The 14,248-nt window shown below is 57.8% G+C and overlaps 1 protein-coding gene across 1 annotated transcript in view; it reads left to right on the plus strand.

Moving 5' to 3' along the window:
- Window positions 1-184: 184 nt before the first annotated feature.
- ITPR3 (inositol 1,4,5-trisphosphate receptor, type 3) overlaps window positions 185-14,248 on the plus strand; it is a 27,525-nt gene continuing 13,461 nt past the window's right edge. Inside the window, 30 exon segments of the mRNA XM_010007113.1 lie at window positions 185-215; window positions 1,610-1,756; window positions 2,097-2,192; window positions 3,339-3,389; window positions 3,982-4,124; window positions 4,299-4,398; window positions 4,684-4,844; window positions 5,516-5,657; window positions 5,898-6,059; window positions 6,197-6,369; window positions 6,495-6,654; window positions 6,813-6,958; window positions 7,043-7,294; window positions 7,569-7,713; window positions 7,876-8,023; window positions 8,324-8,520; window positions 8,669-8,761; window positions 9,509-9,523; window positions 9,561-9,842; window positions 10,012-10,189; window positions 10,418-10,452; window positions 10,914-11,039; window positions 11,212-11,334; window positions 11,493-11,693; window positions 12,056-12,307; window positions 12,400-12,538; window positions 12,827-12,936; window positions 13,048-13,168; window positions 13,866-14,050; window positions 14,179-14,223. Coding sequence (XP_010005415.1) covers window positions 195-215; window positions 1,610-1,756; window positions 2,097-2,192; window positions 3,339-3,389; window positions 3,982-4,124; window positions 4,299-4,398; window positions 4,684-4,844; window positions 5,516-5,657; window positions 5,898-6,059; window positions 6,197-6,369; window positions 6,495-6,654; window positions 6,813-6,958; window positions 7,043-7,294; window positions 7,569-7,713; window positions 7,876-8,023; window positions 8,324-8,520; window positions 8,669-8,761; window positions 9,509-9,523; window positions 9,561-9,842; window positions 10,012-10,189; window positions 10,418-10,452; window positions 10,914-11,039; window positions 11,212-11,334; window positions 11,493-11,693; window positions 12,056-12,307; window positions 12,400-12,538; window positions 12,827-12,936; window positions 13,048-13,168; window positions 13,866-14,050; window positions 14,179-14,223 — 4,149 coding nt within the window. The 5' untranslated portion in view covers window positions 185-194.

Below are 14,248 nucleotides of genomic sequence, written 5' to 3' on the forward strand. Positions count from 1 at the left end.
GGGGAGGCTGGGCGGGGGCTAGGCTGCCCCTGGCGGGTCTGGCTTTTGGGGCTTGCCTGTTGTTTTTTTTTCCTCTTTCTTCCTTTTCTAACTTGTCCCAGGGATCATGACCTTGCTGTCTTGCTCCTTAGGTGAACTCGGTCAATTGTAACACCAGCTGGAAAATCAACCTTTTCATGCAGTTCTGTGATCACATGGAGGAAGTACTGAAAGGGGTAAGGAAGGAGGTTTGGCCATGGTGGGCTCTGGGGACCTGTTCCCCATCCCCTGTCTGGGCAGGACGTGTGAACAGTTGTTTGGCTGTGTGACAAGGGCCAAAGAAAGACATCCTGTCATGAAGCCTTCAATTTCTAGAATTCATCACCTGGAATACTTGACAGCAAGCTAGAGTTGGATATTGTAGTATCTCCTGGCAGCAGGCACCCAGGGGGACATGAAATTACCCTCCCCCTTATTGTATGGGATTGTCTCCTGAGGGCAATACGAGGCACATGAAGTGCCAGCAGTGGCTTCGAGCTGTGAGGACAATTTTTGGCTGTTTAGCCATGCAGCAGGGCTGGCTGTTGCCTGGGAAAGGAGCTTTCCCTGCAGAGCTATTGTTCAGGGCTGAGGTCCTCCAGGAAGCAGCTGGATGGATATTGATTGTTATGATCTTACAGCCCCTCGTCCCCAGGCTCTGGCACTTATCCCTGGCTTCCCACATCCACAGCATCCTCCTCCCTGGGGGATTAATGCCTTAAACACATCAGTGAGCGGAGCTGCCACCTGCTCCAGGGATGTGAAACACTGAGGTTGTGCCCATTTTACAGCCCAGGGAGGGGAAGCAGAGAGAAGTGACCTGCACAGGGCCACAAAGATGATCTGAAGGCTGGAGCAGCTCTGCTCTGGGACAGACTGGGAGATTTGGGGTGTTCAGCCTGGAGAAGAGAAGGCTCCAGGGAGACCTTAGAGCACCTTCCAGTGCCTGAAGGAGCTCCAGGAAAGCTGGGGAGGGGCTTGGGACAAGGGCAGGGAGGGATGGGATGAGGGGGATGGATTAAAACTGTAAGAGAGAAGCTTTAGGTGAGGCATTAGGAAGAAATTCTATAGTGTGAGGGTGGTGAAACCCTGGCCCGGGTTGCCCAGGGAAGCTGTGGCTCCCTCAACTCTGGCAGTGTTGAAGGGCAGGTTGGATGGGGCTTGGAGCAACCTGGGCTGGTGGGAGGTGCCCCTGCCCAGGCAGGTGGCTTGAAACTAGATGATCTTGAAGGTCCCTTCCAACCCCGACCAGTCTGGGATTCTGATTCTATGATATGGTCACTGAGCAGTGACACTGCAGGGTCCAGGGTGCCCTGTGCCCATGCAAGGTGCCCTCCCCTGGGTTTGCAGGAGGATTTGTGCTGCTAGAGGCAGGATTTTTTCCAGCTCAGGTAGGTGGGGCTGAAAAAGCTGATGGTGCTCTGCAATGCCCAGGTTCCTGTGGTCCTGCCATGCTACAGCTGGGAGCTCTGGCTCTGCTCCAGACTGTGTTTGGGAAAATCCCATCCCCTTGCAGGGTGGGGGCGGGGAGAGACACGTTGTTTCATAGCAGAGCCACATCCCTGGGTCTTACCACCATCTCCTGGTCCAGGGGGACGTGGTGAGGCTCTTCCATGCTGAGCAGGAGAAGTTCCTCACGTGTGATGAGTACAAAGGGAAGCTGCACGTCTTCCTCCGCACCACCCTGCGGCAGTCGGCCACCTCGGCCACCAGCTCCAACGCCCTGTGGGAGGTGGAGGTGAGTGGGGAGGGGATTGAGAGCATGTCTGGGGGCTTTTGGTGCATCTCCCTGTGCTTTCACCAAGGGTGGGGTGCTGGAAAAAAAAATTGTTATTTCTCTATATTTCCACCTTTGTCATCCTGACTTCCCAGGGCTTGGGAGAGCCCTGGGAGTGGTGGCTGTGGGTGGGTGGGCACTGGGCTCTGTCTGAGCTCTGCACCCCTCCTATATTTGCTCGTGGCTGCCTTGGGGCTAGGATGGGGCTCTTATCATCAGTGTGTTGCCTGACATAGGACCAGCAAACCTGCTCCCCACTGCCCCATGTGCCACCAGCTGATCTCTCCTCTGCTTCTCCCAGGTTGTTCACCACGACCCGTGCCGGGGGGGAGCCGGGCACTGGAACGGCTTGTACCGCTTCAAGCACCTCGCCACGGGCAACTACCTGGCAGCAGAGGTAAGGGGGTGAGCAGAGGGATGCAGAGACCTGCCCTGCCCTTGAAAGGATGGTCCCATCCCATCAAGGCAGTGGCCACCTGGGGTTGCCTCTGGCCCTGCTCTTATTTGCCCTCAGAGCTGTCCTGTCCTGGGCCACCCTGGCCCCTGCTCACTGGCAGGAGGGATTGGGCTGGGGCTGGGAGCATCATCTGCATTTGCCTGTTTGCAGGACTAGGCTTTCCCCTCCCTGAAATCCCTGGTCCCATGGTGCAGGGGTTTGCTTGCCAAGATTGTTGTTCCTAGCTCTCACCTCTGCTGGCCTGGGAGGAGCAAGGGGGGGTGGCCCTCTTATTCCTGTCTCTCTCTCTCTGGGCAAAGCGACCCTGTGCACAACCTCCTGCTGAGATGGAAGGGGGAGATCATTCATCCTGCTGCATTTCACTCTTTATGATGAGGTTTTGCCCAACCTCATCCTCTGGTCCACGGCAGCATCCAGGGCTATCCTTGCCTGTGGGGGCTGCGGGCAAAATCTGGGCTTGGAAACACCGTTTGCCAAGTTTTTTGGATCCCTTTTAAGGCCAGTTCAAGGCCTCCTGATAGAGGCACAAATTGTTTTCCATATTCACATAGTGTGGTTTATGTGACCCAAAGGACTCCAGCACCAAGGGAAGGAGAGTGTTACACCCTGCTGCCAGGGAGCAGGGAGGTACTGGGGGGGGTCTTGGTGTACTATGTGCCAAAAGTGCTCCATAGCTGGAGAAGACAACCAAGGGCCCTTTCCACCAGTGCACAATGGAAAACAGCAAATACTGGGTTTCTGAAAGGGCTGCTTCAAGTCAAAAGACAACTCAGGTGACATCTTCTGCAGAGGAAAAGCTGGCAGGTTGATCAGCCTGGGGCCTCCAGGGATTTATGGCAAGAGCTTGTCTTGCTGCCAGGCAAGGTCCTGGGTCTGCTCACTAGGGCTGACCCCATCCCACTTGCTGGGGACAGAACACTGTGCCCTGGGGACGGGACGTGTCCTCCAGCCCCACCAGGGCAGCTTCTCCCTGCGCGATGTGATCGAGGAAGGCAGGAATGGAGATAACACCCTGTGCTCAGGGTTTTGGAGGGACCGAGCGGGAGGACTGACAGCTGCCTTTCATCTCCCTCTTTAACTTTTCAGGAAAATCCAAGTTATAAAGGAGACGTGGCTGAGCCCAAAGCAGCGCCCACGGTGAGCTGTGTGCAGCCTCGCTAGCAGACACGCTGCTGCCGCCGCCTGAAATCACGCCATCTCTTAGATTCTGCCTGAAAGCAGGGAAATGCCCCCAAAACAGAGCCCACCCTGGGGACAGTGCCCACGCCGTGCCCTCCTTGGTGCTGAGGCTGCAGCCAGAGGCTGTCCTGCTGCCCAGCAGAGTGTCCCCATTCCATAGAGTAGCATCCTGCTTGCGAGAGGACCCTGCCCAAATCTCTTTGGAGGGGTCCCAGTGCATGTTGGATCCCCCAGGCCATGGGGAAGTGCTGGTAGAAGAGAGATTTTTTGATTTTTCAGGGTGTTTGTTGTGTTTGTTTGCTTGTTTGTTTGATGTTTGCCCTCTTTGCCATTGGTGAGGTTTGGAGAAGGGGCGGGGGGGGATGCTCTGGTAGCTCAGGTGCCTCACGCTTGTGCTCTTGCAGCCCCTGATGCATCTCTGCACTGTGAGGCTCAGCCCGGTGGCCGAGCAAAAGCTTCTGCTCCTGCCGCGTGTCTGTGTCCCCTCCCAGTGCCACATGCGGGGGGAAACTGGGCTTGGTGGGGCTCACAGCTGCCTTCCCCACTGCAGGGGGGCAGCAGCCGCGCCAGCCGCAGGAACACGGGGGAGAAGATCAAGTACCGGCTGGTGGCCGTGCCCCACGGCAACGACATCGCCTCCCTCTTCGAGCTGGACCCCACCACGCTGCAGAAAACAGACTCCTTCGTCCCACGGTAAGTGGGAGGCTGCCAAGGGGGGGGATGAAAGAAAGGAGAGAGGCTTAATTCTTGATCACGACGTTTCGGCAAGTCTGTTCTTGGAGGGGCTTTGCCCTTGGTGTTGGGGGAGGCGGTGGGTGCTGGTGTATCCGCGTGGGATGGCTCAGTGGGACACTGTGGTGTTGGCAGGAACTCCTACGTGCGGCTGCGCCACCTCTGCACCAACACCTGGATCCAGAGCACCAATGTACCCATTGACATCGATGAGGAGAGGCCCATTCGCCTCATGGTACTGCCCCCAAACATCCTCCCGGGTGTGGGTTTGTCCCCTGGGCCTTGATAGCTCTGAGCGTGCTCCTTCCCACCCCAGCACCCAGGGACTGCAATACCCTGATGTAAATATAAATATCCAAGGGGGTGGCTGGACACCAGCCTAGAGCCCATCCCAGTGACCTAGAGCCCACCCCAGCCCTTCTGATGGGGACAAACTGGGTCAAAGACTTCACGCTGGTTGGTGGAAGCTGGTGGGGTCACTGCCCTGACTGTGCGATGCTGCTTCCCTGTTGTTTCCCAGCTGGGCACATGCCCCACCAAAGAAGACAAAGAAGCTTTTGCCATCGTCTCCGTGCCCGTGTCTGAGATCCGGGACCTGGACTTTGCAAACGATGCCAGCTCGATGTTGGCCAATGTGGTGGAGAAGATGAACGAAGGTTTTCTCAGCCAGAATGACCGGAGGTACGAAGTCACTTCCCCTGGGAGCTGGGGGCTGTGCTGGGCTCCTCCAAGGGCTCTTCAGCATCACCACAGGATGGGGCCCCTGCCTGGGTCGTGGTACCAGCCCTGTCTTGCTTCCTTGCCCACAACCCAAATCCACGCCTGCTTCTCCTGGGAGTCTGGCGAGGAAACCAGATAACGCGGCAGCCCCGCTGCGGCCCCTCCTTTGCTGCTAGGAAAATACCCGAGGGGCTGGGAGATGGCCCCGCGATAGGGGCAGCCGGGTTAGTCACCGTGTTATTTTTAGGTGGGTGGGTTCTTGGGGCTTCCTGAGCAAACACAGATCCCCACAGAGCCGCTTCCGCCCTGCCAGCCCGTCCCGCAAAGGTGACAAAGGGGCAGAGGCATTACATGCACAATTCCCAGCTTGATTCCCCAGCAAAGGCTGCTGGAGTTTACCCTGGCACGTATGGTTCCCTTAGGAGGCTGTAAAGCCTCTTGCTTCAGCCATTAACCTTTAGCAGGGAGGGGAGGATGGGCCAGCAGGTTCCCTGGCAGTGTTTTGAATCCTGGACATGGTCCTCCCAGATGTGCTGGTGTCATTGCAGGGAGCTGGGTCTGGGTGGGGTGGGACAGCAGCACCCCCCAGCTAGAGAGTCCCACCTCCCAACCTGTACCGTGCCCCTTTGCAGGTTTGTGATCCAGCTGTTGGAGGACTTGGTGTTTTTTGTCAGTGATGTCCCCAACAATGGCCAGAACGTACTGGACATTGTGGTGACCAAGCCCAACCGGGAGCGGCAGAAGCTGATGCGGGAGCAGAACATCCTGAAGCAGGTGAGTGGCCCAGGAGCCTTGCATCTGAGCAAGGTTGAGGTCCTACAGAGATGTTCTGCTCTGGCCAGGGCCACGCTGGAGGCCAGAGATCTGGGAACGCCCAAGAAGGAGGTGTAGCTGGTCTCCAGGGTGGAGCACCAGGCCCTCTTGACAAGCATGGCTAGTGTCCATGTCCAGCCACGCATGGGGGTGCTGGTGTGGAGGGGGACACAGCACTTCATGATCTTTGCTTTTGGGCAGATCTTTGGGATCCTGAAAGCCCCCTTCAAGGACAAGGGTGGGGAAGGGCCCCTGGTGCGGCTGGAGGAGCTGTCGGACCAGAAGAACGCTCCCTACCAGTACATGTTCCGGCTGTGCTACCGCGTGCTGCGGCACTCCCAGGAGGACTATCGCAAGAACCAGGTGCGCGGGGGTGTGATGGGAAGATCTCCCATCCCCACCACATCTTGCAAAGCCCTAGGGAGCTGCCGAGGTCGCGGTGGGGCACGGGGGAGCTGACAGCCAGCCCTGTGCCCTCACCACCTCTCTGCCTGCTCCAGGAGCACATCGCCAAGCAGTTTGGCATGATGCAGTCCCAGATCGGCTACGACATCCTGGCTGAGGACACCATCACGGCCCTGCTGCACAACAACCGCAAGCTGCTGGAGAAGCACATCACCAAGACCGAGGTGGAGACCTTTGTCAGCCTGGTGCGCAAGAACCGTGAGCCACGGTGGGTGTCTGGGAAGGTCCCGTCCTCTCTGCAGCGTCAGGGGTGGGATGTGCCTCAACCAGAGGTGGAGAAAGCCCCTCCCAGCCTGGGACACCCTTTCACAGCGAGCTGTGTCTGCTCTCTAGGTTCTTGGACTACCTCTCAGACCTGTGCGTGTCCAACCACATTGCCATCCCTGTCACCCAGGAGCTGATCTGCAAGTGTGTGCTGGACCCGAAGAACAGTGACATCCTCATCAAAACTGAGTGAGTAGCTGAGCACAGATGTTGACCACATTCACATCTGGTGCCTGGTCCTGCCTTCCACCAGCTCCTGTGGTGCCCTGGTAAAAGCCCCATCACCCCTCGAGGTGCAGCCACTTCCTGTCCACTGGAACATCTCCAGTTTTACCTGTTTCCTGCCGCAGGCTGAGGCCAGTGAAGGAGATGTCCCAGACCCACGAGTACCTGAGCATCGAGTACTCGGAGGAGGAGGTTTGGCTCACCTGGACGGACAAGAACAACGATCACCACGAGAAAAGCATCCGGCAGCTGGCACAGGAGGCCCGGGCTGGCAATGCCCACGATGAGAATGTCCTCAGCTACTACAGGTGATGATCCTGTGGCATCATCTCCCAAGGTGAGGATGTAAAGATTGCACATCCTCACTCCCTGTCCTCCTTGTCCCTGGGCAGGTACCAGCTGAAGCTCTTTGCCCGCATGTGCCTGGATCGCCAGTACTTGGCCATCAAGGAGATCTCCCAGCAGCTGGGTGTGGACCTGATCTTCCTCTGCATGGCAGATGAGATGCTGCCCTTTGATCTCCGGGCGTCCTTCTGCCACCTCATGTTACACGTGCACGTGGACAGGGACCCCCAGGAACTGGTGATGCCCGTGAAGTTTGCACGGCTCTGGACCGAGATCCCCACAGCCATCACCATCAAAGAGTGAGACACGCTGAGGTTCACAGCAGCTTTAAGGGACAGGGCAGGAGATGGGGTGGCAGGCGCAGGGACAGGCTTTGCTTTAGCAGAGCCTGGGAGGGGCCATTTGTGGAGCGAATTTAGCAGGTCTCAGCCTTCAGGAGGAAGTGAGCTCCATCACAGTTGTGACCATCACTTCTGGCCCCGATGGCAGCAGCTGCCTGGCCAGTGCTCCTTGCTGGCTGGCTGTGAAGACACTTGCTGCAGTCCAGCTCACCCCTACCCTCTCCCCTCGCAGCTATGACTCCAACCTCAATGCCTCACGGGACGACAAGAAGAACAAGTTTGCCAGCACCATGGAGTTTGTGGAGGACTACCTCAACAACGTGGTGAGCGAGGCCGTGCCCTTTGCCAACGAGGAGAAGAACAAGCTCACCTTCGAGGTGCGGGACCTGCCGGTGCCACTGGCACGTTGCAGGATGTCACACACTTTGGCTGCAGCTGCCTCTGCAACCAGGGCGGCCTGGGATCCCTCTTCCCCTTGTTTGTTTCTCCTGCTCAGCCCCAAGCATGGTGAGGTCTGGAGCTGCCTTCTCCTTCCCCAGGTTGTCAGCCTTGCCCACAACCTCATCTACTTCGGCTTCTACAGCTTCAGTGAGCTGCTGCGCCTGACACGGACACTGCTGGGTATCATTGACTGTGTCCAGAACCCCCAGCTGATGATGCAGACAGTCTACAACGACGAGGTGACAGGTGAGTCCCTGCTCCACAACCAGGCATGGTCCCACAGGAAGGTGTTTTCCATGGTCTGCCCAGTGCTCTCCAGTTTTAGGTGCAGGAAATCAAGCCACTGGTTCACTGGCATGGGACCTTTGGCTGGGTCTGATCCAGGATACAGGAGGCACCAAGTCCTTGGCAATGCCAGAGAACTGGCCAGTCCCTCTTACTAGTTCTCTGATTAACATCTACAGCATTTCCCAATCTAAGTGGTGCCTTCTCTTGGTTCTCTGCCACCTCCCTTTCCATCTGCATTAACTCTGGCCACCTCTGTAGGGAAGAACGTGAGGAGATCGATCCAGGGAGTTGGGCAGATGATGTCCACCATGGTGCTGAGCAGGAAGCAGTCCATCTTCAGCCCTCCAAGCCTCAGTGCTGGGTCTGCCCCAGAGCAAGTGGACAGAGGGAGGAGCATTGAGAATGAGAACATTGTGGTGATGGAGACCAAGCTGAAGATTCTGGAGATCTTGCAGGTTGGAGTTGGTGGGAAGGGAGAAGCATTGTGGAGCTGTGGATGGGACCCATGGCATGGGGTGGTGAGGTGACAACATGGGTTTCTGATGCAAAGAGAGAGCTCCATGAAGAGGTCACTCACTTTTCCTTCTCCTTTGCTGCTGCCAGTTCATCCTGAATGTGCGGCTGGACTACAGGATTTCCTACCTGCTTTCTGTCTTCAAGAAGGAGTTTGTGGAAGTCTATCCCATGCAGGACAGTGCAGCTGATGGGACAGCTCCAGCCTTTGACTCCACAAGTAACTCTTCCACTTTGCTCCTGGTAGAGCTTCAACTCAGCAAAACCCCACAGGCTGGGGACGCAGTGGTGATGGAGGTGACAGCTCCAGCTGCTCTGCACCCACCACTGCTGCTGGCAAGGAGCAGGGTGGGGGGACTGGGGTTGGTGCAGGAGGGATGAGGTGCCCTGTGGACGCTTAGAGCAGGGAGCTGGGTTGGTTCCTGTGGGTTTCTGCTGGTGGGATCCTGCTGGGCCACCCTTTCCATCTCCCTTTCCTCTCCCTGCAGCTGCAGCCATGAACCTGGACCGGATTGGCGAGCCCCCGGAAGCCCTGTTTGGTTGGGGAGCCTTTGACTCCACAAGTAACTCTTCCACTTTGCTCCTGGTAGAGCTTCAACTCAGCAAAACCCCACAGGCTGGGGACGCAGTGGGGATGGAGGTGACAGCTCCAGCTGCTCTGCACCCACCACTGCTGCTGGCAAGGAGCAGGGTGGGGGGACTGGGGTTGGTGCAGGAGGGATGAGGTGCCCTGTGGACGCTTAGAGCAGGGAGCTGGGTTGGTTCCTGTGGGTTTCTGCTGGTGAGATCCTGCTGGCCACCCTTTCCATCTCCCTTTCCTCTCCCTGCAGCTGCAGCCATGAACCTGGACCGGATTGGCGAGCACGCAGAAGCCATGTTTGGTGTGGGGTGAGTCCCTGCCCCTGCAGTGCATAGTTAGCCTGGCCACAGGGCTCTTCCTCTCCTGTCCATTCTGCCGAGGCTGAAAGCTGCAGGTGATGAGGAAGATGAGGCTCTAACGGCCAATGCAGCTGTCCCTGTCAGCCCCGAGGTGGGGCTGAGTGCACCCAAGCTCCCACCTGGCCCCTGTAACACCCAACGCTTTCATCCCGGCTTCAGGAAGACGAGCAGCATGTTAGAGGTGGATGACGAGGGAGGGAGGATGTTTCTGCGGGTTCTGATCCACCTGACCATGCACGACTACCCACCACTCATCTCCGGCTCCCTGCAGCTCCTCTTCAAGCACTTCAGCCAGAGGCAGGAGGTCTTGAACACCTTCAAACAGGTAACCCTGTTGGGACAATGCTCTGGAGCAGCTCTAAACCCAGGCTTGGCTCTGGGTGCAGGACATAGGATGGGTCCTGGCCCCTTTCCTGGGGAGGGAGGGACATCTGGAAAGGGAGGAGAATGGGGTTTGTGCCCCAAACTAGAGACCCTTGGGAATGTCACTGCAGGTTCAGCTCCTCATCTCGGCCCAGGATGTGGAGAACTACAAGGTGATCAAGTCAGAGCTGGACAAACTCCGCACCATGGTGGAGAAATCGGAGCTCTGGGTGGACAAGAAGGGCAGCAGCAAAGGGGACAGCACAGTGGAGGGCAACAAGAAGGAGAAGAAAGAGGTGAGCACCCTGAGTAAGACCCTGAGAACTGAGGTGGGAGAGGAGCAGGGGGCAGAGGTGCAGCTTGCTTCAATCCAGCCCCTCCTGATGGGCCATGTTCCCCCTTCCCTGGAGAGGAGGCTCAGGGAGGGTCCTGCAGGGGGAAGTTGTGCCCCAGGCTTTGGAGAGCTGCAGTGGGACCCTGGTGCTGTTTCTGTCCCCTTGCAGCACACTGCTGATGAAGAGGTCATTGCTCCAGGAGAGAAGAGCAGTGAGAACTACCAGATAGTCAAAGGGGTAAGTGAGACCAAGTCCTGTCCCCTGGGCTGTCCTGGGGACACAGCCAGCAACATCTGCCCTGGCCTGGGCTGGCACAGCCACACTGGTGAGAGGGGAAAGGGTGAAGTCACGGGGGGGGATTTCCAGGTTCTCCTGTAGTTTGGAAGAAGTGAGTCCAAACCACAACTTGTTCCTGCTAGCTCAGCACAAAGAGGAGCCCTGTTATGTCCCCAGGCTTCTTGCACTGGGAGGACTGGAGAGAGTTGGTGATGGGCATGAGGGCTTCTCTGCTTGGCCCTGCAAGGAGGATTTCTGAGGGGGGTGCCAAGATGTGCAAGTGATGTGAAAAGCTGGGCATGCAGGGATCACCTGGGCTGCAGGAGGGCACATCTAGGTTGCAGGCAAGCCCCTGGCACTGATGGCCATCCTGATGGGCTTCCAGGCTCAGTCCCCCTCTGCCATGGTCCTTCTCTCCCCAGATCCTGGAGCGGCTGAATAAGATGTGTGGGGTGGGAGAGCAAGTGCGCAAGAAGCAGCAGCGCCTGCTGAAGAACATGGATGCCCACAAAGTGATGCTGGATCTGCTGCAGATCCCGTACGAGAAGGTGGGTGGGCAGAAGCCAGCTGGTCCCAAAGTGCCCTGGGTGAGTGATGAGAGATGCAAGGACCTCCCCATGGCTGGGTCTTGCAGCTGGGCAGGGCAGGAGGGTGGGCAGCCTACTGCTGCTCTCTGCTCCTCACCAACGCTGGATGTTCCTCTGCTCTGCCCTTCCTCAGGGTGATGCCAAGATGATGGAGATCCTGAAATTCACCCACCAGTTCCTGCAGAAGTTCTGTGCTGGCAATCAGGAAAACCAGGCCCTGCTGCACAAACACCTCAACCTGTTCCTGACCCCAGGGGTAAGGAGAAGGGACTGAAGGGCAGTCACAGGGAGAGACTTTGGTACCACTCCTGGGGCTGAGAGCAAGAGATAGAAAAGCCAGAAGGAGACCCCAGGAGAGGAAGGGTCAGGTCATGGGGGTGGGCTGTTCCTCACTCTCTTCCCCTGGTCCCACAGCTCCTGGAGGCTGAGACCATGCAGCACATCTTCCTCAACAACTACCAGCTCTGCTCGGAGATCAACGAGACGGTGCCTCAGCATTTCATCCACTGTGTGGCCACCCATGGCCGCCACGTGCAGTACCTGGACTTCCTGCACACCATCATCAAGGCCGAGGGCAAGTACGTCAAGAAGTGCCAGGACATGATCATGACTGAGGTGAGCCCCTCTCCCCCCAGCCCATGGGGCATCAGGGTGGGGTGAAGCAGGGCACGGCTCCTGGGTGGTGCATGGCTGGCTTCTTCTTGAGGAAGAGCCTTCCTGGCCGTGCTGGCTTCTCAGCAGGGCATGAACATCTCCAGGAGTTTAATGCAAGATCCAAACTTGTGGGGTTTGGATCCCCACAAGTTGTGATTTTTGATTGCCCTGCAAACACCTGGTTTTCCCTGGGCACTCAAGGCACCCTCACCCTGCCCTGGGTGCTCCCTCTCATCACCCTGCTGCAGAGGACACCATTTTCTGCCTTGTGAGGTTTCTGACCCTCCTTCTGTGGAGCAGTGACCACTGACCCTCCCCTGCAGCTCACCAACGCTGGGGACGACGTGGTGGTTTTCTACAATGACAAGGCTTCGTTGGCCACCCTCTTGGAGATGATGACAGCAGCCAGGGATGGGGTGGAGGAGAACAGCCCGCTGATGTACCACATCTCCCTGGTGGACCTGTTGGCTGCCTGTGCCGAGGGCAAGAATGTCTACACTGAGATCAAGTGCACGTCCCTGCTGCCCTTGGAGGACGTGGTGCGGGTGGTGACACATGAGGATTGCATCACGGAGGTACAGAGTGCCCATGAGGAGGGTGCTGGTGGCTTTGCTCTGATTGCCTTCTCCTGACAGCACCTGTGCCTCTCTGCCTCCCTCCCTGGCAGGTCAAGATGGCCTATGTCAACTTTGTCAACCACTGCTATGTGGACACGGAGGTGGAGATGAAGGAGATCTACACCAGCAATCACATCTGGACTCTTTTTGAGAACTTCACCCTGGACATGGCCCAGGTGTGTGGGGAGGGTTGGGTGAGACGGACACGGCAGGAACAGCTGCCCCATTGGGTGGGGACAGGTTGATGTCACCAAGGTCCCCTTGAAGCCTGGGGAGCCAGTCGTGGGGTGTGGACACTGTGGGGACAAGTGTAGCTGCCACGCTATGGGCTGAGGAGCAGTCAGGCCCAGGAGCTGTGTCAATGGCCACATCGCTTGGCTTAGCAAGGTCCCAGCAGCACCTGGCCAGGGTACGTGCTCACTTTGCCCTGGTGCCATCAGCATCCTCCCTTCTCCTCACAGATGTGCAAGAAGCGAGAGAAGCGCCTCCCGGACCCCACGCTGGAGAAGTACGTGCTGACGGTGGTGCTGGACACCATCAACGCCTTCTTCAGCTCCCCCTTCTCAGAGAACAGCACCTCTCTGCAGGTGATGAGGGGCTGTGAGGCCTCCCCCTGTGGCTGGGGGAGGAAAGGGGCTCCCTGAGCCCCCCAGAACAAGATCTCCCACTGATACACCCCTGCTCGCTCTCTCCCGCAGACCCACCAGACCATTGTGGTGCAGCTTCTCCAGTCCACCATGAGGCTGCTGGAGTGTCCCTGGCTGCAGCAGCAGCACAAGAGCTCACTGGAAGCCTGCATCCGCACGCTGGCCATGGTTGGTAAGGAGCTCTGTCCCCCAACCACCCTTGGCTGTCCCTGCCCCAGCAGTGACCAGGAGCCATCGTCCCCTCTGCGGGGCTGGGCAGGGCGAGAAGCTGCTGGCCAAGAACAGGGAGGTTCAGCTCTGGGATGTGGGTGTTTTTTTGAGCTACTTCTCCAGGCATGACCAGGGTGGCGTGGGGATAAATGAGCTTGGCTGGGAGATCCCTGGAGTGTCCCTGCTGCTGAAGGGCCTGGAAACAAAGCCAGCATTGATGGTGGTTTTCCCTCTCCAGGACTTTGCCCTCAGCCTTGTCCACAGCTGCCTGACTTAGGACCAGTGTTGTTAGCACTGAGTCACCTTGTGGAAAGGATTGCTCAGTGGTTAGACACTGGGTGGGGATTTCCCTCTGTAATTGGTGGCTTACAACATCTCCATGCTGGGCTTTCCCAACCAAGAACTGGAGCTGGTGCCTCTTTCCATCCCACTTTGGGCTGGGGGGGCTGTGGGCCAAGTTGTGCTGCGGTGGGGAGGGATGGATGGAAATACTCCACCCCTCACTAGCCTGGAGGACTTTACTCTTCTTTTTAACCTGAATTTTCTTTGCTGCAAATGAAGGGCTGGTGAAGGGGTGCCCAGCCTGAGGTGGGGTGGGACCCAGCTGCTGGGGTGGGTTGGCTCATGGCTGTCCCCAACCCCATCTCCATCTCCTGCAGCCAAGAGCCGCTCCATCGCGCTGCCCATGGACCTGGATGCCCATGTCAGCTCCCTGCTCAACAGCAGCTCCACCAGCACGGTGCAGAGGAACACAGCCAACTACAAGGCAGCCACACGGACCTTCCCCCGTGTCTCCACCACCCCCAACCAGTGGGACTACAAGAACATCATAGAGAAGCTGCAGGTACGGGCTGGGGGTGGGGTTGATGGTGCATGACAGCAAGAAGGTGCTGGCGTTGCAGAGGTCCCTCTCCCTTGCTCCTGTCTCCTGGGTGTGCCTTGGCCCTCAAGGTTTGTTGCTGTGACTTGTAGGACATCATCAATGCCCTGGAGGATCGCTTGAAGCCGCTGGTGGAGGCTGAGCTGTCTGTGCTGCTGGAGG

This window comes from Chaetura pelagica, unplaced genomic scaffold (assembly GCF_000747805.2).
Source record: "Chaetura pelagica isolate M959 unplaced genomic scaffold, ChaPel_1.0 scaffold757, whole genome shotgun sequence".
Lineage (NCBI taxonomy): Eukaryota > Metazoa > Chordata > Aves > Apodiformes > Apodidae > Chaetura > Chaetura pelagica.